The following is a 23,374-nucleotide window of genomic DNA, read 5'->3' on the forward strand; positions in this document are numbered from 1 at the left end:
TAATCCATCTTCCAGGTGTTCGTGTATCCTGCCCCCCAGTCTGCCCCGAGCCTTGCACAGATGCATTTTCCTGAAGGCACAAGGGCTCTGTAGGATTATACAGGTCTTTCTGCAAAAGTCGATTGCTAGAGGTGGTCTGCTGGCTACTCCCCAGTGGAGCACGTCTTATGTTAGAGTTAAGGTGATGAACTTTAATCTTAACAGAGAAAAAACCCCAAAGCATCCTTGATTCCTGAAAATAAACTTGTGTCTGTTGTTTTAAAATTGTATCTTTTACAATGCATTTTTTTAATTAAATAGGAGAGCTCAAGCTTTAAGGTATTCCTTCATTTTCTGGCTGAACAAACTCTTTGCAGAATTAAATTCAATTGTGCAGAAATATTCATGGCCAAGGACATAAAGATATGAATCAAAACAGAAAAAAGAAAAAAAAAAAAAAGATTCCAGATTCTTCCCCACCCCAGATTTCCCTATAAACCTGAAGCCTATGCAGTTCTTCAACATACACTTTTAATCAAGGATATAACGAAGTGTGTGCTCAGGTCACTGAAATGAACAAGATGTATTGTCTCTAAGTTTAATTAAAAGATTTCTTCATTGAATTGTGTTGTACAAAATTCTCATTTATTTTATGTTTGTTGTAATTACAAGTGGTCTCTTGTCATGCAGCTCTACGCACTTCTCTCCTGAACCTATACTTTAATCTGTACAAGGGGGTAAAAGGCATAGGTAGAACATTAATCTCCCTAAAACAACTTTCTCTATTGCATAGGTTTCCAGCTAAGTAGAAATCCGCTAATTTCTGAAAAAATGTAGCTCTAGTGAGCATGGACTGACCTTTAGTTTCTCACTACCCCTGTTCCCTTTACTGCCCTCTTGGCTTCTTTATCTATAATTGTACCATAGACTAAATTCACTGAAATATTTTAAACACATATTTAATTGTAAGCATGTGCTTAAATCCCGTGGGCTGCAACAGGAGTTAAGTAAGTGTTTATAAGTGCTGTGGTAAGTGGGGATTAGATCTGCCTTGTTGGTTCAGGATGTTTCAAACGTGGACAGGTCCCTTCTATGTGCTTTCTGTCTTGTACCACCAAAATTGTACTCAGCTGCCCAGGAGGAAGAGTTTGTCCTCTGATAGCTGTCACTGAAAATGTGGTGCCTGGGTGTGCAAGGGTTTGATATCTATTCATCTTTGACAGGCAAAATTGTACCGGGCTGTCGAGTTAGTAGTGCTTTGACAGCAAGAATGTTTTGTCCTGTGGGATTCAAGGGGGTTTTTGAGTGATTACAGAGTGGACAGACATCATGAATGCTTTTGGGTTGCCCGGTGCTGTGAACTAGATGTATAGCACTTACTGGGAAAAAGTGAGTGCTGACTTATTAACTCCATTATTGGTCACCTGGCCCCGCTCTATTTTACACCTGCCTCTACCTAGTCAAATTGATGTGAAAATGAGCTGTAGAGGTGTTTATTGTTTTAATCAAAAAGCCAGATGGATTAGGCTAAGAACAGAAGGACTGCCATCTCGGATTAAACCAGATGGGCTGGGGATCCATCCGACCCTGTAGCCCCACTATAAAGGTCAAACAGAGTGATTCTTCTCTGAATGCATACTCCTACCTTTCAGCACACAAAAGACTAGGGACTTCCTGCACAAGTGGCTGCATCTGAATTGTCGCATTCAACAATCCACAACAGAACTATCTTCCGTGAATTTATAGGATCCTTTTTAGATGTCCATAGCATCCTGTGGCAAGGGCTTCCATAGAGTCATCTGGTTGTCTTCCTATTTTTTCTGTGATTACACTAGAAACACTCTGTAGGGTTCTTACTACGATACTCTTGAAGTCAATATTAGAGGCTATATGCAGACACAAAAGTACAACTCTTTAGAGCAATTCATTAGCATGAATCAGAGATGATGTTCTGAGGGCTTCATAAGGAGAAGACGATTGTGTGGAATGAACAATAATCTTTGTGAGTTAAATTTCGTCAGTTGTGCCTGTCTTTCTTGGAAGTGGCTGAGTGGTATTCAGTTGCAGAGAGAGATATTAGCAATGTTTACATCAAAGCAGAAAACAGATGTAAGTACTGCCCATACCTCTTCTATGGGGTCCTGAGTGCTCTGTGAGGTTTGTCTGCCCATAATTCCTGTTGCAGATGAAGGAAATAAGCTCCTTGTAGAAAGTTCTTTGGTGCTTAATGTAGAAGACTATGAATACACTGAGGAGACCTAACTGCGATCTTACAATTCTAAACGCAATGCCTTTGTTTTCTCTGTGGTTCCCTTTGTTTACTCTTTATATAAAATCTGGAATTCAGCTGCTGCAGAAAGCTTTCCATGATCATTTAATTCTCTGGTATACTACAATTTCCTTCCGTCTTCTGCTATAACAAACATCCTGTACATAACTCATTAAGGCAAAACAAAAAATCCCTCGTATTTTCTCAGTGCTATTAGCTTTTCAGCTGTCATACCACCTTTTATTGAAATTCTGCCAAGTCCTCCAAGCTAAGCAGAGTGAATGTATATCAGTAGGGACCTCCAAGAAACACATGCTATTTCAATATTTGACATACGTTTCTCTAAATCAACTCTGAACAAAGCAGAATAATACCAGCGTGTTAGAGGATTTGCATTTGGCAGAGGTACATCACGTTTCTTCCCATTTGTGGTGATTAAAAATCCCAAGCCACTTTCTATAAGAGAAATACTGTGTTGTCTTGACTCAACTGTGGTGCTGAGCAAATGTATTTTGGATGTATGATATAGTGGGTTTAGTTTTTCCATGTGATGCTGCATTTGTTCTCAGTTTCTGCCCTCTGTTTTTGACTCTCACATTTGACTCCTCACTGACAAAACGATACTTCGCTGTAAGCTGAAGATATGACTGCAGTAGTTATATGACCATCTCTCCATCTCTTCCCCTGCACCCTCACTTACTGACTCTCAATCTATATTTATCCCACATGATACCGAAGTTCTGTTATCCCCATTTTTATAGATAAGGAATGAGTAATTAAGAGACTTGCCCATTAAAAGAATTTTATGGTGAAGAGAGTCATACACACACTGCCTTGCTGCCAGGACATAATTGATAAACTCCCTGGTGTGGGGGATGAAATTTGTTTAACTGTCTCATCACATTTCCTATTTTCATTTTCTCTTTCAGACTAACAGCTAAAGCCGTTGCTGTTCTCTTACCAATCTTGGGAAGCTCATGGATCTTTGGGATTTTGTCTGTCAATGCCCACGCATTAGTATTTCAGTATATATTTGCTGTTTTCAATTCACTACAAGTAAGTACCTGGTGGGAAAGTTTATGGCTACTGAATTGCTGCTGAGATCCAATAAATGGATCGTAAGTAATGTTTTCACATGCTTGTATTTATTGGATTTTTTCTATGTTCCTTCCTCTATCTTTTAAGTCTGTGCTGACCATACAGTGCTGGCAATTGTTTAGTCTCTGTATGAACAGAACTTTTATCCCACTCCTTAGTGTTTCCAGTAGCAATAACTAAATAAATGAGACAGTAAGCTTGAGAAATGAAATTCATTCTTCCAGCATCATGTACTACAGCCAGGATTCTTCAGCAGAGATACCAGAACAGTTTTTCAGTGTCAGTTTGAGGCTTCATTACTGAGACTAAATGAAAGCAAAGAGAAGTCTGTGGGAAAGGTGCATCATAAGGAGAAAAGTGGAGCTATTCTGCATGCTGCACATGACTCTTGCATGCAGGCAACTAGACCCTCATCTTCTTAATACACCAATCCAGAAAAATAGCTCTGTCCAAGAAGGAATGTAAGCATCTGCTTAGCCTTAAGCAGACATTTCAGTAGAGGCATAAATCTATAGGTGTGTTATTATTCTTTCCTGAATAATGGTTACAAAGGGGAAGAAAAAATGAGCTCCTGTAAATCCTTTTTTGTCTCAGGAACAAATAGCACTATGGTCTCAAAAAGAATGCAACAGAGTTCTCCCCATAAGCTGATAAGAAAAGTTCCAATTTTCATCCAAAATAAAAACATGTTTGGCTGAATACTCCCCAGAAGAAAATAAAATTATTTTGGGAGGGAAAGGGGATGGGACCTTTTCATTTTCCATTGGACAAAAACCCCAAAGATAGCAAAATTCTGTTGTGCTAATACCTTGCTTTTCTACTGTGAAAAATATTGATCTGGTGTTTCCCAAAGAGCATCTCCCTCTGCCTTTGTCTTTGCAAGCACAGACAAAAAGTTCTCTTGTTGTCATGAAAACAGAATTCCTGCTTCTTTTCAGTCAGATTTCTCCTTTAGCACCCCAAAGTTTAGGAGGTGCTGTTTTACAAGAAAAGGTCCAGACAAGCCTCATAGCAACCTAATGCTGCAAGTTTCTGCAGTTTAACATGGGGCACAGTTTGGCCTAGTCTTCAATATTTATAGATCTCCAGCTACTCGATATCTGCTTTATACAATACTGCAAGAAATACATTATTGTATTTCATTCTTCACAGTCAGTTTTCACCCTTCTCCCTTTTATCTGTTTTCAGGGATTTTTCATGTTCCTGTTTCACTGTCTTCTGAATTCAGAGGTATGTGACCAAATGGTGTTAATAAATTTGGTGTTGCCAAATTCAAGTCATGCGAGTGTAAAACAAGAAAAGGCTTTCCCCATTATTGTTGCCTGCTATGCTACTGATTTCTTTTTTCTTTCAATTAATACATGACTGTTAGTGGCTTTGTGACTTGTGGCATTTTGACCCATGCTTGACATTTATTTTATTTAACATAAACAAGGTTTAAAAACAAGAAAGAGATAAGAGAAGGCAGCTCAAGACTAAGCCCCTCCTGAGGGCTGGAGAGGCTGGGCAGGGCATGGGCTGTGCTGCTAAAGGAGGTTGCTTAAATGTTGGGAGCAGGACTTACTCTGGCAGTCCCCACTGGGGGGGCCTCTGGCTTTGTTACATCTGCAGTTCCAGAGAGGAAAATAAATATTATTTTCAACAAAACATACTTTTGGATGTCGCTCATGCAGTCCTTAATGGGAAACCAAACAGAGTAGAACCTATTCCAGGTATTTTTCTTGGCAGGAAGTTCAGGTTTTCGTAGCAGACCAAGAGACATCTTTTTGCATTAAGGCTGTCTCAGAGCAACTGGGGTAAAACCAAGGCAAGGCTGATGTAAATGGGGCTTGTGGAGACCATCTCTGCTGGGCCTGGATCTTGCAGCACCCTCTCCTCCCATGGCAGACAGCAGAAAATGCTTAGCAACATGTATTACTGATAACAAAAGTTTCTTATGAAAACCATTTCCAGCGTGCTGGCGGAGGGTACTGCTCAGTGAATACCCACATAGCTTTGATTCTTCTGCAGCTCTTTCTTCTGGATGCTATTAAGTAGCTCTGCTCTATAGCCTGCTGCTTCTTCCTATGCAACAATAGCACTCCAGCTCTTCTGTGGAGATGTTATTATTTATTGATATTTGCCAACCTATTCAGTCGCAAAGCATTGATATGAACTTTGCTACAATCAGTTTGGAGAGTCAGGACTGACTATGAAATTCTTGATCTTTATTGAAATCAACTAATGTTAAGCAGGCAGGTTAAAGGTAAGGAGGAAAGGTATTTCTTTATTCTATTCTCCCCCAGGCTTAGAAAGCTTTCTTCCTGCTGTCAGACTTCAAATGTCTTACATCAAATACAGATATTTGAATTGCTGCCATTTTTCCAGGAACCTCACGAGAAATTAAATTCAGAAACTTTTCTGAATTTGTATTGCCAAAACCCAGTTCATATATAGCTAATATGAACTGTCATTTTTTAAGAGCAGGTCTTATTGGCTCCATCGTATGCTATGCATATCTAAAATACTTCTTCAGCTAAACTGCGAGAATTCTTCTTGAGAATTTTGTTCTTACCATAGAAGTAAAACTCAGATACTGTAAAGAGAAACCTGCAGATATTTCCAAGTGATTGGGTAAAAAAAGAGATCTTTATTCCCAGTGCGGCTGGACAAGAAACGCACACACGTTATAAAGAAGCACAGGAGAATGGGTCTGATGGGGACGTGAGCAGCCTCTCCCTCGGCACACGTCCAATGCACCAGTGTCACCCCTGACAGCTCGGTCATCAAAGCCCCTTGACTTCTTTCAACAATTTGGCTCTGTGCCTCACTAGCCTCACTACTGCCACTCCTAAATTGTAGTTTTCATCTTTCTTACTGCAGTCTGATCTTCTTGTTTCCTGTTTTAGCTACTCTATGTATAAAGAGTAGATAATTCCCTTCCTCTCCAAAGGAAAGGGAAGACTTAAGACATACCCTCTCTTCCCACAGTCTCCTCTTTTGATTAAACAACCTGAGCTTCTTGTAACGTGTTTGCTTGACCTGTGATCACCCTCACTGCTCTCTTCAGGGATGTCTCCAGCTGGTCCCTGTTTTTCCTGGGATGCTGGACTCAGTACTGTTGCTGATGCCATGCCAGTGTAGAACAGGGAGGAAAGATTACTTTCAAAAAGATTTTTCAGACTATGCTCCTCCTGACAAGACGTTCTTTATCACAACATCGTAACGCTGGTCAATCACTTCCAGCCAGTAGTCCTTGATAAATCTCCCCTACTTGCCTAAAGAATGATTGTCTCACCATCTTTTCTTTATGCAGCTGATTATTTTCACCTTGGTGCAGAATCTTCCTACATCTATAGGGAAGTTCATCCAGCATCTTGAAATAATTTCAGTTTTCAAAAGGCTGGCAGCTGGCTTAAGTCCTCGTGGCATCTGGACACCATCAGGGCTGCATCAGCTCCAGGGCGAGCCTGCCCAAATCGGGGAGCTTGTGGTCCAGCCTGGGTGTGCTGGTTTTGGCTGGTGTGCTGGGCTTAAACCACGACACTGGGGCTACATATTTAGTTAGAAAATGTGAAAGTGTCCTAGTGAGCTGCTGAAAATCAATATAATGGCACTTTATGAAATCGTTCAAACCAGAACTGCAAATACTGGGGATGTATGCTTATATGCCCTGCAATTTGGGTTTTTCTGCTTTTATTATTTTTTGTCTTTAACATGATGAATGCTAGTACAGTCATACCTTGGACATCTAGGAGGATGGGATAACCCAAATAACATGAAAATGAAATGAGAAACAAGTGAGGTTATACAATGCTTCCTATTTAAAGTATGGGTACTTGAAAAGTAAAGTTAAAATTTAAAATAAAACCATAAATATAAAGAAAAATGTGGGAGTGGATTATTTGCTGTTTTTTAATACAGTGACGTTAATGTGGAGGAAGGATAATGGGGAAATGATTGTAAGCTACATGTGTGAAAATAAACACAACTTTTTCAAAAGAAATCTTCTATCTGGTTTCATTTTTTTCCCCCAAAGGTTAGGGCTGCCTTTAAGCACAAAACCAAGGTCTGGTCCCTTACCAGTAGTTCGACTCGCAACATCAATGTGAAACCTTTCAATTCAGACATTGTAAGTATTCCTCCTTTTTTTTTTTTTTTTTCCCCCCTATTGTACTGGATAGTGTTCCACATTAAATTCTGTTAGAAAGAACAGGACACAAGAAGGCACCTAAGTATTTTTAGTACCTAACCTAACGTATGGTATAGACAGGTGGAATCAGCAAGTATTAAGTTGGAGCTACAATATCTGTTTTGAAAGCAAAGGACAAAATTCTGCCTTCTGGTAAATTATCAAATAAAGGTAAACAAAGGTTTATGAACTCTGGAGGATGGTTCAATGAGACTATTCTTACCAATTATAATGGACTTCATATTATGCATTCAAGCAGCATTTTGGCAATGTATTTGTCTGATGATGATGGCTTTTTGATAGGGCACTTTTACATTTAAGCCAGAGGAATAAACTCTTAAATAAGTCAACACGTGAATATGCTTTTCTAGCTCTCCTTAAATTGTCTTGAGGCAAAAGACATTTGTTTTTTATAAAGAACCAGACTTCTGAAGTGATAGGTGTTATTAAGTGATCGCTGCCAATCACATTAGATCCTGGCAATAACTGTTTAAAAATCCTTTATGGCATATGCTCTGAAGACTCTGACAAAGCTGTAATGTGAATAGATGTTTTCAAGCTTTTATTTCATCCAGACAAGAGTGGTTTAGCAAAAGAAATAAATCTATTTTCAATATTATTTTGTTTTCCAGATGACTGGGAACAGGCCAGGCACAACCCCCACAAAGCTGAACACCTGGGATAAAAGCACCAATTCAGCCAACCGCATTGATTTATCAGCAGTCTGACAGTAATACCAGCTTCTCGGTGCAAATCAAGCCATACATTCAGGAGCTCTGACACAGTGTACACCAGTTTTTTCTCACTGTTAATACCAGTAGAAAACTGCTTTTTTAATCACTGCCTAATAAATTGGAAGTTGCCATATTGTTTTGTTGAGTAAATAGCCCTCATCTGCTTGCCTTCAAAACTGTAACACATTCTACCACCTGGCTATTAGCAATATCTGTAAAAATAACTAGCACAAATATACACTGGATGGTTTTGTCAGCAATGATGAAAACACTAGGTACGCAAAAAGGGCTTATTGCTATCTGAATCATTCCAGCTCCCAGAACTGAGGAAAGGCAACATACCTCTGGAAAGATGGATTTTTATGCTCTAAAATGAAATGCTTCCCATTGTGATGTTGTAATGGGGCTATTCTGGTCTTGCTGTGCACTTTCAGTTTACATTTATTACCTTACAGAATCCAATTATCGAAGTGAAGCTTATTCAAAATACATAGTGTGATGATTAATTTAAATGCTACAAGGAAGCCAGGACTTGAGGGAGAAGCAGGTTCCAGCTACTCAGCTCCCAGCATGGGCGTGGAATTAGCAAAGCTAATATATACGTACGTCTCTATGCTTATAAACAGCATATGTAACGTAATACTTCTATACATGGCCTATCAGTATTTTAGATATTCCTGTTTACATCATATCTATAAAAGGCAGAAAAGGCTAAGGTTGTCCTATAGCAGTCCACAGCATTTCTATCGCTGATTCGTGTCTGCTGACATATCGTAATACAATGTATTTGTATTGCTTTGCCTGAAGCATTTGGATGCAATCAACAACTGTCCATCAAATGCATTTGACAAATGCACTGTAGCTTTTGGAAATCAAAACCTGGCACTGTGACTTATCTTTCTCCTTTTACTGGTCAAATTGAGACACTGAATTCCAACCACAAAAATGTAACACAATGATATACTGTGAAGACAGCCAGACTACAAATAAGCCTATGTATTGTTACCTACAGACATCTTTTAAATAGGTCTCTGCAGAGTCTTTTGTGGTTTTAAATTCTGCTCAGCACTTAATAGCTTCTGCTTTAGTACTGCTATGAAGTATCTTTAAGGAGAAAAAAACACTGTAATTTTTCTTTTGACCAGTGTTTTGTAGGTTCTCAGAAGTGATGTTTGGAGCACAAGGGGATGCAATCTCGGCTGTGCCAACACTGCACCTTTCCAGCTGGGGGTAGCGCAAACCATAAGCCCCGGAGGTGGTCAGAGCCCCTAAGTATGTGTCTTGCTCTAGGATTTACTCAGCAGCCAGGGTCTCCAGAGCAATTTCCAAAGATGAGCCCCCCTTTGCAGAGTGGCTTTGCAACCATGACTCCTTATCCCCACCCAGCTCTTCCTTGTTTGCAGTAGCTGTCTCCCTAATGGACTGCGTATACTGGTTTTCAGGAATCACCAAGGTAATTAGCTTTCCTAATACACTGGGCTATCAAAATACTACAAAAGGAGGGAAATATGCAAATCTTCAACCTCATTTTTTGCTAAGAGGTTTTGCATTGTTTTTTTCTTTTCTTAATTAAAAGTTTGTATCTTCAGCAGCTCAGACCATTTCTGGTCCCAGTGAATCTGGCAAGCTATCTGCTATTGATTTCCAAGAGAAAAGGTATTTGCACCCTAGTGTGCAGGATGGAAATTGTTTATCGTATAGTAGATTTGTAAAAAAGAAAATAAAAGTAAATTGATCTTTAGGGAACAGGAAACATTCATCAATTGGGACTGAATTTAGTGAAGTGTTTCATCCAAAAGACATGGAGTTGAAAGTTTAGAAAACATCAATGCATTTCACTTTTGATTGATCCAAAACAAGCTTTCTCCATGTTTCCTTCCTGCACTAACAAAAAATGATCTGTTTCAGTTCGGACCAATCTTTTCTGCCTTCTCCCCTTCCTGGCCAAGACTTGTTGGTATAGTCACCAAACTGAAACCCCACAGTCCACCCAAGTTTGTCCGTGGCTACAAATGAAAATATTCTACAGAGATTATCTTAGTTTCACCAGATATATGCTGGATATATGCAGCTGGAACAGAGCAGAATGTGACATACTGCATATCACACATATACATGCATGAAATATATAGGCTTCAAATCTTGTGTTTCCTATTGCTAAATAACTCAAATTGTTGACAGCTAACTCTAAAAGGTGGGTCAGTAAAAGCTAAATATCTTAATGGCTATGTCTTTATTTTGGCTTTCACGTATGGCTTTTTCCTAGCCTTTTCTACATGGGACTGTCTTACAGCTGTGCAAATATATGGGCTTTTCATGGCCTGAGAAAGATTATTTTTTTCCCCCAAAAGACACAGTAGAAGGAGCCCTCGGAATGTATGGAGGAGATTGTAACAGAACAGTACTGTAATAACAGACTTCAGTGTTTGTATTGTGTGCAGACAACATATTTAAGTGTATTTTTTTTATACTGGAGCATGCGGTTTTTTGTTGTGCTTTTTTTTGTTTGGGTTTTTTTTGGTTGGTTTTTTTTTACACTGTGACCCTCCTTGATAATTTCTCTTATAATCATTGTATTATAGCACAAACAGTGCTGTGAATGAACCAGAGGACATATAAAAGCATTTTTTAAAAAAAGAAAATCTTAATTTTTAAGAACATTCCTCTCTACACAATTTTCATTGCCTTCATTTCCTCCTGTCCTGATGTATATTGGTCACCTGTGTCACTTACCAAGGTCCATTTGAAAAAAATATGCGACATACAAATGACAGTGCCAAATGACAGTAGTATAAAGGGCTAAATCTGCTTTTCATCCAGGTATAAAATATTTTAAAATTGTTCAACAAAAATAAGAAAAGCATGAAAATGTTTTTGGTTTTATACTTTAGAATGTGACATAGATGTATTATATATTGAGGGAGCATTTATTATCTTGCATCTACTGAGATCCACTGTGGATAACCTGCATCCCATGCTTTAACTTTTGAACGTTACTTGTGATGAAGCAGTTTATCTTGTTGTTTATGTCACATGAGGTTAAGAGCTAGAACACTGTATTTATAATACTAGGTTGGGGCTGGGGTTTCTTCTCTTTTTGATAAACTAGTAAAAAACCCATGAAGTACAAATGTGTTCCATTGCCATCTAAGTCCATTCTTTTTGTTTGATTCAATGTATTTTTGTTGTTACTGAGTGCAGCAAATGTACTGAATAAGAAATGTTCAAATGAATCTTTAAACAATCTCTTCCTGTCCTCAGTCTTTTGAAGCCTGAAAATCTTGCAGTTTATTTATGGGCTTGTATATAGCAGCTATTGCAATATTTTTTTCAGGACAGCATCATTTTGTCAATGGTATGAAATCTTAATTGAATGAGATGTGAGTTTTAAAATAGGTAATGTAGCAAGAATGACTTTGCCAGTAAGTATTAAAATAATTTAGGTTTGTTGTTTTTTTTCCCCCAAATAAATAAGAAATCTTAATTTCCTAAAAGAACTTTGTATTTGTGCAAATTATTCTTTTGACATGAGTTATAAACAACAGCATAACAATTATGGCTCCCTATGAGTACTATTGTTGTGATTAAACAAGCAGAGGTTTACTCATATGAGAAGTCCTACTATATGCGTCAGGTGTGCCTAGGTAATGTGCAGACAATATTTTTGTATTAAAGTTTATACCCACAGAATATACCGAGGAAAGTCATTCCCTCCCCTTTAAGAAAGGAGCCTATCTTACGAAGCAGCTGCTGCAGATTATTTCTTCCAACACAACTATTCCAGCAACATGGTCAAGGTCAGTTCCTAAGGTGAAAAAATGACATTTATAGATGGGACGGATTCTGTCTCAGACTTAAAGGGGAAACTTGTCATTCTACCAAATCTCTGAATATAGCAGCTCTCTACAACTACCTGAAAGGAGGTTGTAGCGAGGTGGGTGTTGGTCTCTTCTCCCAAGTAACAAGCGATAGGACAAGAGAAAATGGCCTCAAGTTGCCCCAGGGGAGGTTTAGATTGGATATTAGGAAAAATTTCTTCACCAAAATGGTTGTCAAGCATTGGAACAGGCTGACCAGGGAAGTGGTTGAGTCACCATCCCTGGAGGTATTTAAAAGACGTGTAGATGTGGTGCTTGGGGACATGGTTTAGTGGTGGACTTGGCAGTGCTAGGTTAATGGTTGGAGTCGATGATCTTAAAGGTCTTTTCCAATCTAAATGATTCTATGTTTATATATATGTGTGTGTATATTTATACACACACACACACACACTTATAGTTAGATATATACGTGGACACACACATTTTACATATATAAATAACACTGTATTTAAAATATATATATACATCTTTCAGAAGATGTATATATACCTCATATATATACCATATATATATTTACCACACCAGCATCTTCTTGTCCTCTGTTTTCTGTGGTGGGGGACAGACAATTTGCTGGATCGAAAAGGGCTGCACACACAACAGTTAACTTTCCATGGCAGTTTGCACTCTCCTGCAGCCAAGTAACTGTAGCAACCATCCACCGCCACCAACTATCCATGTTTTGGATGCCTGGGAACGCAGGCATGGTCAGAAAGGATGGTGTTTCAGAAATGCCAGGGGTTTTGTCATTGCTCTGCTGTTACCCTGCTGTGTGACCTTCAGCAAGTAACTTTTCCTGACTATGTGTTTATCCCATCAGTGAAATGAAGATAATGATACTGCCCTCTTTTTTAAGTGCTTTGAAACTCACAGTGACAAACAGAGCATTTATTATTAAATACTAATGCTACACAGTAAGTTTTGTTCTTTCACCTGTTGCTGGCTCCAGTGCTGAAGACAAAAGCATTGTCCAGTGTGGCCCCTAACCTTCGCCCTGTCCCCCCAACCACTGCGTTACATATTAACGCTCCGCTGTGTCCTGTTACAATGGAAAGCATCTGTTAATTGCTACAGCATTAGGACCGAGATTTCTCCACTGGACTTTTTTCTAACAGCTGCAGAGATGTCCTTCTTATTGTGCCTGCAGAGTCTAATGTACACATGGGAGCATCCTGGCGTGTGGAGTAAGTAGGGCTAGCAGGTCCACCTGCCACATATGCTGCATCAGGGCAAAAGCAGGGAATGACTTTGATGATGCCTCAGAGCTGCATCAGGTAGGTGGGATTCCTCTTTACCTTCCGGACAGCCAACTTGTAGCCTTACCAGCAGAAAGAGATCATCTAGGATTTAGTACAGTCAGTGCAGAAAACCAGCCCAAGGTTCAGGCCTCACTTGAGTGGCTCAGAGACTGAAGCTTTGGCTCTAGGACTAGTTTCATGCTATAGCAGGGCAATGGGTCATAATGAAGTACATTACAAAAATTGTGATTTTTTTTTTGACTAATGCATATTGCATTAAAACTTTATTACTACTACACTTTTATCTGAAAATGATAATGTAAATCCAGAAATGTTACATCTCAAAGAACAAACAGCTCCAAAAGCTTATCATCATAGAGGTGCAATTCAGTAGATGACGTATTTTCAAGGTTAAAGCTAGTTCTATTATGATTAATAGGCTGCCAGCTGCCTCCTCTATGTTCCATAGCTGTGTAGATGTGGTGGGGTGATGATGGGAAGTTAAATAGGAAGGGAATTATGTGATGAAGAATAACTAAAGCAATTATATCCTGAAAAATTAAAGATTGGAATTTAGATGAGAAAGGTGTTTCATCATCTTTCAATACCTATTACAAAGAAACCTTCCTCCCTTTGTATCCCTCTAAATCATGTAGCAAGCCATACCTAAAAGAATGTTTTCATGCTATTCTGTGAAATGTAAAGGGTATTTTTAACATTTATCATTCATGACAGAATAATAAATTAGATAATTTTGGCACTGGTTTACATCATGTTTGCCTTTAAAATATTTTCATTATATCTATGTTATGCTTGGATGACTCAGTGTAGTATGTCATGGATAGTTATTGCTATAATTGCCCTTGTTCACACAATTTTCTTTCTCAATAATCCCATATGTTCTTGGAATTCAGAGGCCATATTTCATCTTGTCAAGGGTGATTACAATACTGAATGCACCACTGACATCAGCATATTCACCAGGTGATGACACATGACAGAAATATTGAGTCATAAGGGTGGCTTTGAGGCATTGTTCAGTGTATCTTTACCAAACAGCTTCCTTGACCAGTTGCTAATTTACTAAGGGTAATTCCCAATATAGTAGTTTCAGGCTGTCTAATTTACCTGTACCAAAGGCAACTGAAATTTTCTCTCCCCATAGTATTTTCTGTGGTTACTGTACAAAAGCAGGCTTCACTGGGCATTGCATGTGTTTCTTTAAGCATGCTCCAAGCTAAGAATTTGTTTATCTCTACTTACAAACATGGAATAATGCATAAAACAGTTCAAGCCAAAAAAAAAAAAAAAAAAAAAAAAAAAAAAAAAAAAAAAAAAAAAATTGAAGCACAATAAGCAACTCTGTCACTGCAAAAACTTTAAGTTTTAGTTTGTGCTCATAATATTCTGGAGGAAAAAGCACAACAAAACAAAACAAAATTTTTACCCTCCCAAAGTGTCTCAAGTTAAGCAGCAAAGATGGAATGCTCCTTGGAAAATCTGAGATTTTGATAACTTAAAATTCATATTATGTTGACTATAGCATGTTTCCTTCTGGCATTTTTCTTTCAGATTCTGCACAGGTCAACTAAATGTGAACACGTCTTCTCACTTAGCCAGTCATGTATTCACTAATTTGTCATATTTTGCCATCTCCAAAAGAAAAAAAAAAAAAAGGAAGGGGGAATATGAGCACGTGCTCATAGAGGAAAAAGGGCAAAGCTCAATCCTCATACTGACCCATGGGTCTTTCATACTTTCTGCTGATGACTGCGTGGGAGGCTTTAGGGTCTGAGGCTTAGCATCTGTGAATATTTGTGCAGACAGATTTCTGCAGCAGCAAAGGTCATAAATATAAAGAAAAAAGTGTCTGTGGGCTAAGTTTCACAATTGGTGAGCTGAATATTGTGCATCTGGATTGTTTATTATGCATTAAAATCTCAGATGTGTAGTTAATAGAATACACTGCATGTTTACATATCAACCCAAAGATGTAGGGATATTTTTCAGTCTTATGTTTTTATATGCCTAAAAGGCTGCTCAATATTGCCTGCTAATAACAGCAAATCAACATACAGCATGCAAAAAGTCTCTCAGAATTAGTTCTTAAAAGCCAGACTATCCATTATTTGGTGATGTTATAAATAATTTCTTATACCTTCAAACTAAGGGGATATCAAAACTAGTGGCTGCTTATCACCTGGCAAAAAATTAGTTTAATGTTGGGAACTCTCTAAGCAGCTTGCCAAAGCCTTCACTGCTCATCAGTTGTTAGGAACAGTGTTCAATCACAGCCTGAAAAAGAAAAGTTAAAGATGTCAAAAGTCCTGTGTAGGGCTAATGGTACACAGAGGAGTATCACCATGCAGAAGATGTGCTTTGTGTGGAGAAGAAAATAGTTTGAGTAAAATGTTGATAATACCAGCAACTAATAATTGCCTAAATTGTGATAGTGTTAAGGAGCCATATCTGAAGATCCCATATCCAGAATGAGTTGTTCAGTGCTCTGGAAATACTGACAGCCAAATCTCCTTGCAATATTCGTCTTTTGAATATGGTGGTTATACACACACACGAACCTCTACTGAACAGAATAAATTTTTCATAGATACACCCATTAGCTTCAGTGAGTCTTTGCAGCAAAGTCTGCTGTAGAAAACATTTTTCTGCTTTAACTTGCCCCAGCCAGCTGGGGAGGCTCTAATATCGGATGCAGCTCCCAGCAACACTTTCCCACATCCACTTTCATCGACCTCCCCTCTACGCACCGACTGTCCACGTATCGGCACCAGATCCCGTATGAGCGCAGACTTTCTCACCAACCTCCCACGTGCCTTCAGCCAGCAAGCGTGTGGCAGAGCACAGTACCACACAGTGGTTCTCACCGAGAGCCCCTGAGCGTTACAGCTGCTATATGGTCAGCACAAAACCCCATGAGACTTTCCTGCTGCCAATCCTGGATTTCTGCAGGGGTTTCTGCAGCACGCTGCGTTGTCAGCTGTGCACACACAGAGACACCGGGCAAGACAGGGGAGGTCAGATGGTGAGCCCCCCCCCATTTGTATCAGTAAATGCTTCATCATTACCTCACTGAACAAGCACATCTCATGTGCAGAGCTGTGTTTTTGTTCACGGTATGTGCATGGTATGTATTATATTTATTTCCTGTATTGTCCTGTTTTCTTTCACTGCTTATATCATCTTGAGGAGAGACCCTCCCCCGGTTAAAATCAAAGATTGCCCCACAGTAGATGGAATTTGCATCATTTACATTTTGCAGGGGAGAGTACAGCATTTCATTCTACAGAACAGCTGCAGGGCCAGGATATTTCACATGCCTTATACCTCCTTTCTGCCATAGTGTGGTTGCTGCTTCTTTCCATAATACTGTCAAGGAACTTCCTCTCTCTCAAACCCATTAAGGAAAATGAATAGTCACAGAAAAAGTCACGTCAATGCATTTGTCACAAGCAAAAGCCACACCAGTGAAACAGTGCGGTCTTTTCTGTTTTTTCCAGTAGAGGAGCAGGAATCACCCAGAGTGTCACAAATCTGGATTTCTGCATTCTGTTCTACAATGTAGCTGGAAAAAAATGTGTGAAAGCCACTCTCTGCTTGTCTGAAGGGTCTCTAGTGTACAAGGCATTTCTGTCAAAATCAGTTATTATTTACACTTACTGAATTGCCTGCCTCAGACACTCAATACAGGATACGTTTGTGCTGCAAAATAAAATAACTCATGCTGTGCTCTGCCATCTTAAGAGCAGAGCTTATTTGGATCACAGTAGCCACTTAGGAGGATTTCAGTGGACAGTAAAGGGTAATAGTTGCACCATGACTTCAAGAAAGTCACTTCTATGAGTAATTTCTCTTTGAATCCATGGCAGTTGAAATCAACGGACCTTCCAAAATAACTTATTTTCTAGTCTATCAACCGACTAGACCCGTGAAAGGAGCAGGCACTACAAGCCCAGGCACTGAAGAGCCTGTAGTCCAGCACTCGCTGCCTTGTGCAATTACAGCTCTGCTCTGGGGCTCAGCCTTGGATGAGAGCAATGCACAGGTGTCTAACAAAAGTCCTCACTAAAGCTTGCGCAAGGAGAGGGACTTGCCTTAGGCAACTGGAAGAAAGCACGAGGCAAGGAAAACATCTTTAGTCCTGTTTCCCGCAAGCACAGCAGTCTTGCATTGAGGCTGAAGCAAGGCTCCCCACCTCGAGCGGGCTCCCCAGTCTGACACAGCACCAGGTACCTGCTCTCCTGCAGCGGTGCAAATGGTGGCACATCGCTCGCTCCCCCACACCCTGCGTCCCGCTCTGCTGTCCTCTTCCTTCAGCCACCCACATCCTTCTGCAGAGCTCACGCGTGTGTGCAGAGCAAACTTTGTGAAATAACAGTCTCTCTTTCCGCTGTAACTGTTACATTAGCCATAACTCGCGATGACAAACAACAAAACATTTTGTAGAGCAACTTTTAATAACATCTTCCCATTAAGAAAATGTTTGGTCCAATGAACATCTAACACCTAACTGTTCTTTCTACAAGAAAAATGCAGTCCCTCCTGGATGTGCATCAGTACAATAATTTAACATGGAAAGAAATATCAGATAATTTTCTTCCTACATATCAAAGCTCTTCATTTAATAGAGCTATTTTTCAGATAACAGCCTCAGTAATGGCACTACAAGAAATGCTCATTGGGAAGCTCAAAACAGCTAAACTCCAGTTTCCGTCTGTGTACTATAATTCCTGAAACATTGTACTTTCCAAGATGAGAAAGTAAGAACTTTGAGATGCAGTTTAAGGGAAAAAAGCCCCAAAGAAAAACCCAGAAAACTGCCATGCAAAATGAGTAATACAAAAGCAGGCTGCAGCCTTATTCTTCGTTTGGGCCAAGGGCCGTGGACAGCAACTCACTTTGTAATATGGAAGTGATGTACAAAGTACACCCTGCATATACACATCTTCAAACTCTCCCTGGTTGCCAGCATGGTAGGAGCCTGGCCAAAAATATCTGATTTCAGTCAAGAAACATCCCTGCAGAAACAGTGAGACGCACAGGATCTGCTGATGGGTCAGAGTGCGCATTAACCCCCCTTTTCAGAGGAATGGAGCTACCTGCCTCAGAGGGGCAGGGGTGATGGGAAGCACCAAAAGGAGCAATATTTACTCTTCTGCTAAATAAGAAATTCCCATAAACCACAGTAGTGTTGGTCACCTGCTGTCATGGCCAAAACCACTGTTACTCCTTCAAGTTATTCCTGCCAGAAAACAATAAAATTCTCATACATGATAACAGTGATACTAAAGCATAATAACACATCATCTGTATAACCAGGACCTCTCTGCTTCTGTCTAGGACATAAGCACCCCATCATCCCTACTATAACTGTTTCTAAAGCTATTTTGTTTCTACCATTGATACAGTTCCAGTCAAGTAGAGAGCTTCTGCCCACTTCTGACTTTGAGTTGAAAAGTATAAAAAATTTGTAAAGTGTGTCTCTTTACACCAATAAAGTTGCAATCCATGTTAAACCACCCTTGTTCAAGCAGCCTTCAAGAGTGAGTGCTGTTAAAGCCCTAGTAGCTTGATAATTGTTTGAGAACTAGAAAACTTTGTAGAAAGAAAGGCTGAAAGATTTGGTGTGTTTCATGTTACTTCAATGTTCCTCATAGCTACATTAATTACTGTGCTTAGGTCTGTATGATTTCTCTGCAGAGCACAAGGGCTGGACTAGAACTATGGCCCACTTTTTTAACTGCACAAATGGACAGAATCCTGGTTTTGAGCAATTTGAAACCTAAATTTATGATCTGACAATTAGTTGCAAACATTTTTTTAATCCTTATTGCATTTTCAGTTTAAAGTGTATGTTTAGTTCATGACATTTTAAAATAAACACATTTTAAACTCCCAAATTCCAGTTATCTCATCTATTTGGCAATTAACATTCTTTTTAAAGTGCATCACTACCACTAGGCACCTCCCAGACTGCTTTAAGAACAATTTATCTTTTTAGTTACTTGTGTTGTCACTCCCCAAACTCTTCTGTTTCATTTACTTACCTGGCGTTATCTATTCAAGTGAAGCCAGAGCAGATGTCATAAACTATAAGCATTTATCTCCTACATGGTCTACAGGTACTGCTGCTTTTGCAGTATTAATTTTGGGACTGGCATAGGGAAGAGCTTGTACTACCTCCACTTCTACCTTCTGCTTTTTCTTCCTACAGATGGTGGGTTTTACACAATGAAATTAATTACAAGTCAAACTGTATTTGTCTAGGGTGTGTGAGGCAGCTGGTGTCTGCTCATGGTAATCAAATACGTTCACAGTTCTTGTTCCCTTCTTCATTCTTTCAAGCTGGTTACTTCCCTGTCCATAAATACCTCTTCAGTTTATTTAACTCCTTGGGCATTTCTTACTTGGTCTTGCCAGCACTTGCATCAGGTACTGTAGATGTCCATTTCTGCAATGCCTACATTTTACTTTTTCCCTTTAGCATCTGACATTGCTCTGCCTGGCTAGGGAGACTGAGGTTATGTGATAAAGAGAAATTTGTGGCTATCTACAAAGCCCAGGTGGTAAGTGGCTTATTTGTAAACACTCACTTACAGAAACCCATACTTGGCCGAGAGCTTTCTGAAAACATCCTCTCCATGAGCCCAGATGGCTCCGCAAAGTAGATCCTGAAGTGCTGTGAATTGGCACCAATTAAGTTATGGCAACTCGTGCCACCTGAGGGTCTGTCTCTGGCTGACTTCTCTAGCAGCTAATAACCCACTCTGCAGCCCTGCTGAGAGCTTTGATTCAGTCCTTACCTCCCCTCTCTACTTTTTGGCTCAGCATGGTTCTGCCCCCCTGCTTCTTTCTGGGCTGGCCTGGTGTTTTGGTAGACGGCTGCTGGCTGAACAGACCCTCTTGCTGCCTTACTTGCTTTTATGGTTTGAACTTGGCATGTGGTTGATGTTGGGGCTCTTAACATACCAGTTTCTATGGAAGGTATTTTTCCCATACAGCTAGATCAAGGGTACAAACTGATAAGTAGCTGGTTTGAATTTATCAAAACTGGTTCTCTAACAAGAGAACCAGTGCATCAGATATGCACAGTTGTAATCTGCTGCATTTTCATCCAAGTCACAGAACACGCTCAGCCACCAGTGAGCACACAGGGGCTGCTCCCCAAGTCTGCCTTGTTCTAATGGCAGGTCAGCCATCTCCATGGCAACCCAAACTGGGAGCAGCACTTAAAATTGATCTTCTTATTAATAATTTCATTGGCATTCAAGAGAAATAAAGAGGCCCCTTACTGAAGGTTATGTCAGGGCTCCTCTGACATAAGCTACCAGAAAAGCATCTTTTAATTAGCAGCTTGCCCCAGGCCAGCAATACTCCACCTCCTACCACTGGTTGGACTCAATTACCTCCAACTGCTGGCAGAGACCCCAACTTTCCTGCTCTCACATTAGTCCTCCGTGGGCCTCAGTCAATAAGGAATTAAGTTTCACTGTTCTAGGAGCCAAGGTACCATAATAATAGGCATGACAGAAATGCCTTGATGGCTCTACAGGATGATGAATGCAGTAAAACCCATTGCAACTCAGTCAAAAATTCATTCACTTCTCTTTAGCAGTTGAGGAGATATCAGGAGATTTAATGACAGAGCAGTAAACTGTGCCCTGATCTGTGAAAAGTATTTTCTTGAGCAGTTTTGTGTGCAGTATTTACAGTGCTTACTTGCTATTCATTATTATTATTATTGTAAATGCAAATAATACTGTTGATGACAGCAGTGTTTAGGGGCTAGCAAGAAACAAGGCTGCATAAACACAAAGTAATAGCCAGTCTCCTTGCTGGTAAGTAGGGTGGGTGTGGAAAGGCAGCACACAAACTCAGTGAACAATAAACAGTAAAAGCTTTCTTTTGTGATACAGCTCCCCCTGAGTTTACTTGCTGGTCCTTGTGCTGGCACTATGACTAACTAGTAAGAGGAGTTTCTGGAAGTGGCTCTATAACCTATTTTTATTAATCACAAGTATTTATACAATGGAAGTGTCTAAAGGCCAGAATCAAAACCAGAAACCTGTGGTATTGGTAGTTGTATGTACCCTTAAACTTTGGGGGTCATTTTCCAAAAGGGAATATAGTCTAAAGGGACATTCACACTGCCACAAGATAAGGAAAAGGTGACAGGAATCCAGACCAACAGCAGAAAGACTTTTCTTCATACCATATGTTAATGGTATTGCTTGAAAGAAATTTTTAAGGGGAGGGAGGAAGAAATAATCATTTACTAAAACATAGTAAAGGAATGAAATAAACTTACTACCTAGTAACCCTTTTTCAAAACATGACCAAGAAGACTGACTCCATGTAATGCTTCAGTTTGTGTCATTATAAGGCAACTATGAAAACAATTAAAATATCCTAGTCTTTTTTCTCTCCTAACGGGACTGAAAATTTGCTATTAAAGTTTTAATTCAGGAATTACCAGGGAACTGATAACCTGTGAATGTCCATGACTGAAGTTAAATCACCTGGCCCTGGATTTAGTTCTATCCCCGAGTCTGGCTCCTTAACAGATATTCCTGTAGACAGTTGTGGAAGGGAAACCAGGGAAAGTGGAAAGCAAAGAAGAAACTGTTGCTCTGGAGAGCAGAGCGGAGGTTCAGTTCTCCAAAAAGTAGAGGACAGATATTTAATATATAGACACCCATCTTAAAATCTGGTTTTCCTGCTTAATATTTGGGCTTTCCTTTTTCTGCCCCTTTTCTCAGCACCCCTTGCACTGTGTCATCCACTTCAGAACCTGCTAATATCAATCTTGAAGGAACATTTGACCATCTTCTTTTGGAGGCTGTTCTTAAGCAGAGCCTTAAGCCAGGGTTCCTATGCAAGCACCCAAATCCCTCACTGTACGGGAAGATTCCCAGCCTTATTCGGCACCAGTGGAAGGTGACAGAAATTTTTCGTACTAACAGCCGTAAGCTTTGTATCAGGCCTTGACTCACACTAGTATCACTGAAAAAAGCCCTCTCTGATTTTCAGTAAAAAAGGGAAAGACAACATGTTAAGACAACCAGACACTGCAGTCAGAAATGAAGAGGATAAAATGCTTTTGTTTCTGCTTTTTCTACAGAGTATGAATAGTTCCCAAATCTATTTTGAAACACCAAAAAATTCAGAACAAAAGAAAAAAAAAAAAGAAAAATATCATCACAATTTACCAGCCATTATATTATTCAGTCTACCTGAAAAAAAGGCAGTCCTGGTTTATGATCCAAATTACAGATAAAAGCTGGCAACAAAGCAAATAATAGAATAAGAAATGTTCATTTATATAAGGAAAGTGGGAGAAAAAGCTCATGTTTTTTACCTTGCTTAGAGCAGCCCAGTTCTTTCTCAAAAACAATCAATCAATCAGCCTTATGAGGAAAAGTAGACAAAAGAAAAATAACAGATGAAACAGACAAAAGGTGGTTGAGGGGAAAAAGAATATTTTTCACTCCCTTCTATCTGGAAGGCCAAACTGAGGGAAGTTGCTATTCTGCACCTAGCACACATTTAATTTTATGTAAGCACAGGTTTACTAGAGGAGCTAAGGAGGCTGTAACCCTTCTCTCTCTCTCAGCTATTGCTGCCTGGCGAAGCATGCATCCTTCGAACACTGTGATCCTGAAATGGATACGTGCAACCCAACTCCACTGTCCAGACTAGGGTAGCATCCACCTCTATTTTCTAACACGTTTAAATCTAAATAAAGTTAAGATGCTAATGCAATGCAAATTAAGACCTGCCTATTCCAGAATAAGAAACAGTTCTGGTTCCCACTGCAACAAGTTTCTCACACCCCTATCTGGTAGCACCTGAACATGTAAAGCTAAGCAAAGTGCATAGTGTTAGGTATCTGCATGAACGCTATGCCAGTATTGAGGCTAGAACATAAGAATAGTATCCTTTGGATAAAAGGAAAATTTACCTATATCTTTCACTGACAGATCTGATTG

General features: G+C 39.6%; 1 protein-coding gene across 2 annotated transcripts in view; it reads left to right on the plus strand.

The window, feature by feature from the left end:
* ADGRD1 (adhesion G protein-coupled receptor D1) overlaps nucleotides 1-11,745 on the plus strand; it is a 161,279-nt gene extending 149,534 nt beyond the window's left edge. For both annotated transcript variants that reach the window (XM_030026639.2, XM_030026640.2), the window contains 4 exons: nucleotides 3,178-3,304; nucleotides 4,535-4,576; nucleotides 7,365-7,457; nucleotides 8,150-11,745. In XM_030026639.2, coding sequence (XP_029882499.1) covers nucleotides 3,178-3,304; nucleotides 4,535-4,576; nucleotides 7,365-7,457; nucleotides 8,150-8,245 — 358 coding nt within the window. In that variant the 3' untranslated portion in view covers nucleotides 8,246-11,745. The remainder of the gene's footprint in view (nucleotides 1-3,177; nucleotides 3,305-4,534; nucleotides 4,577-7,364; nucleotides 7,458-8,149) is intronic.
* The last annotated feature ends 11,629 nt before the right edge of the window (nucleotides 11,746-23,374 follow it).

The sequence above is a fragment of the Aquila chrysaetos genome, chromosome 9, assembly GCF_900496995.4.
Source record: "Aquila chrysaetos chrysaetos chromosome 9, bAquChr1.4, whole genome shotgun sequence".
NCBI classification, from domain to species: domain Eukaryota; kingdom Metazoa; phylum Chordata; class Aves; order Accipitriformes; family Accipitridae; genus Aquila; species Aquila chrysaetos.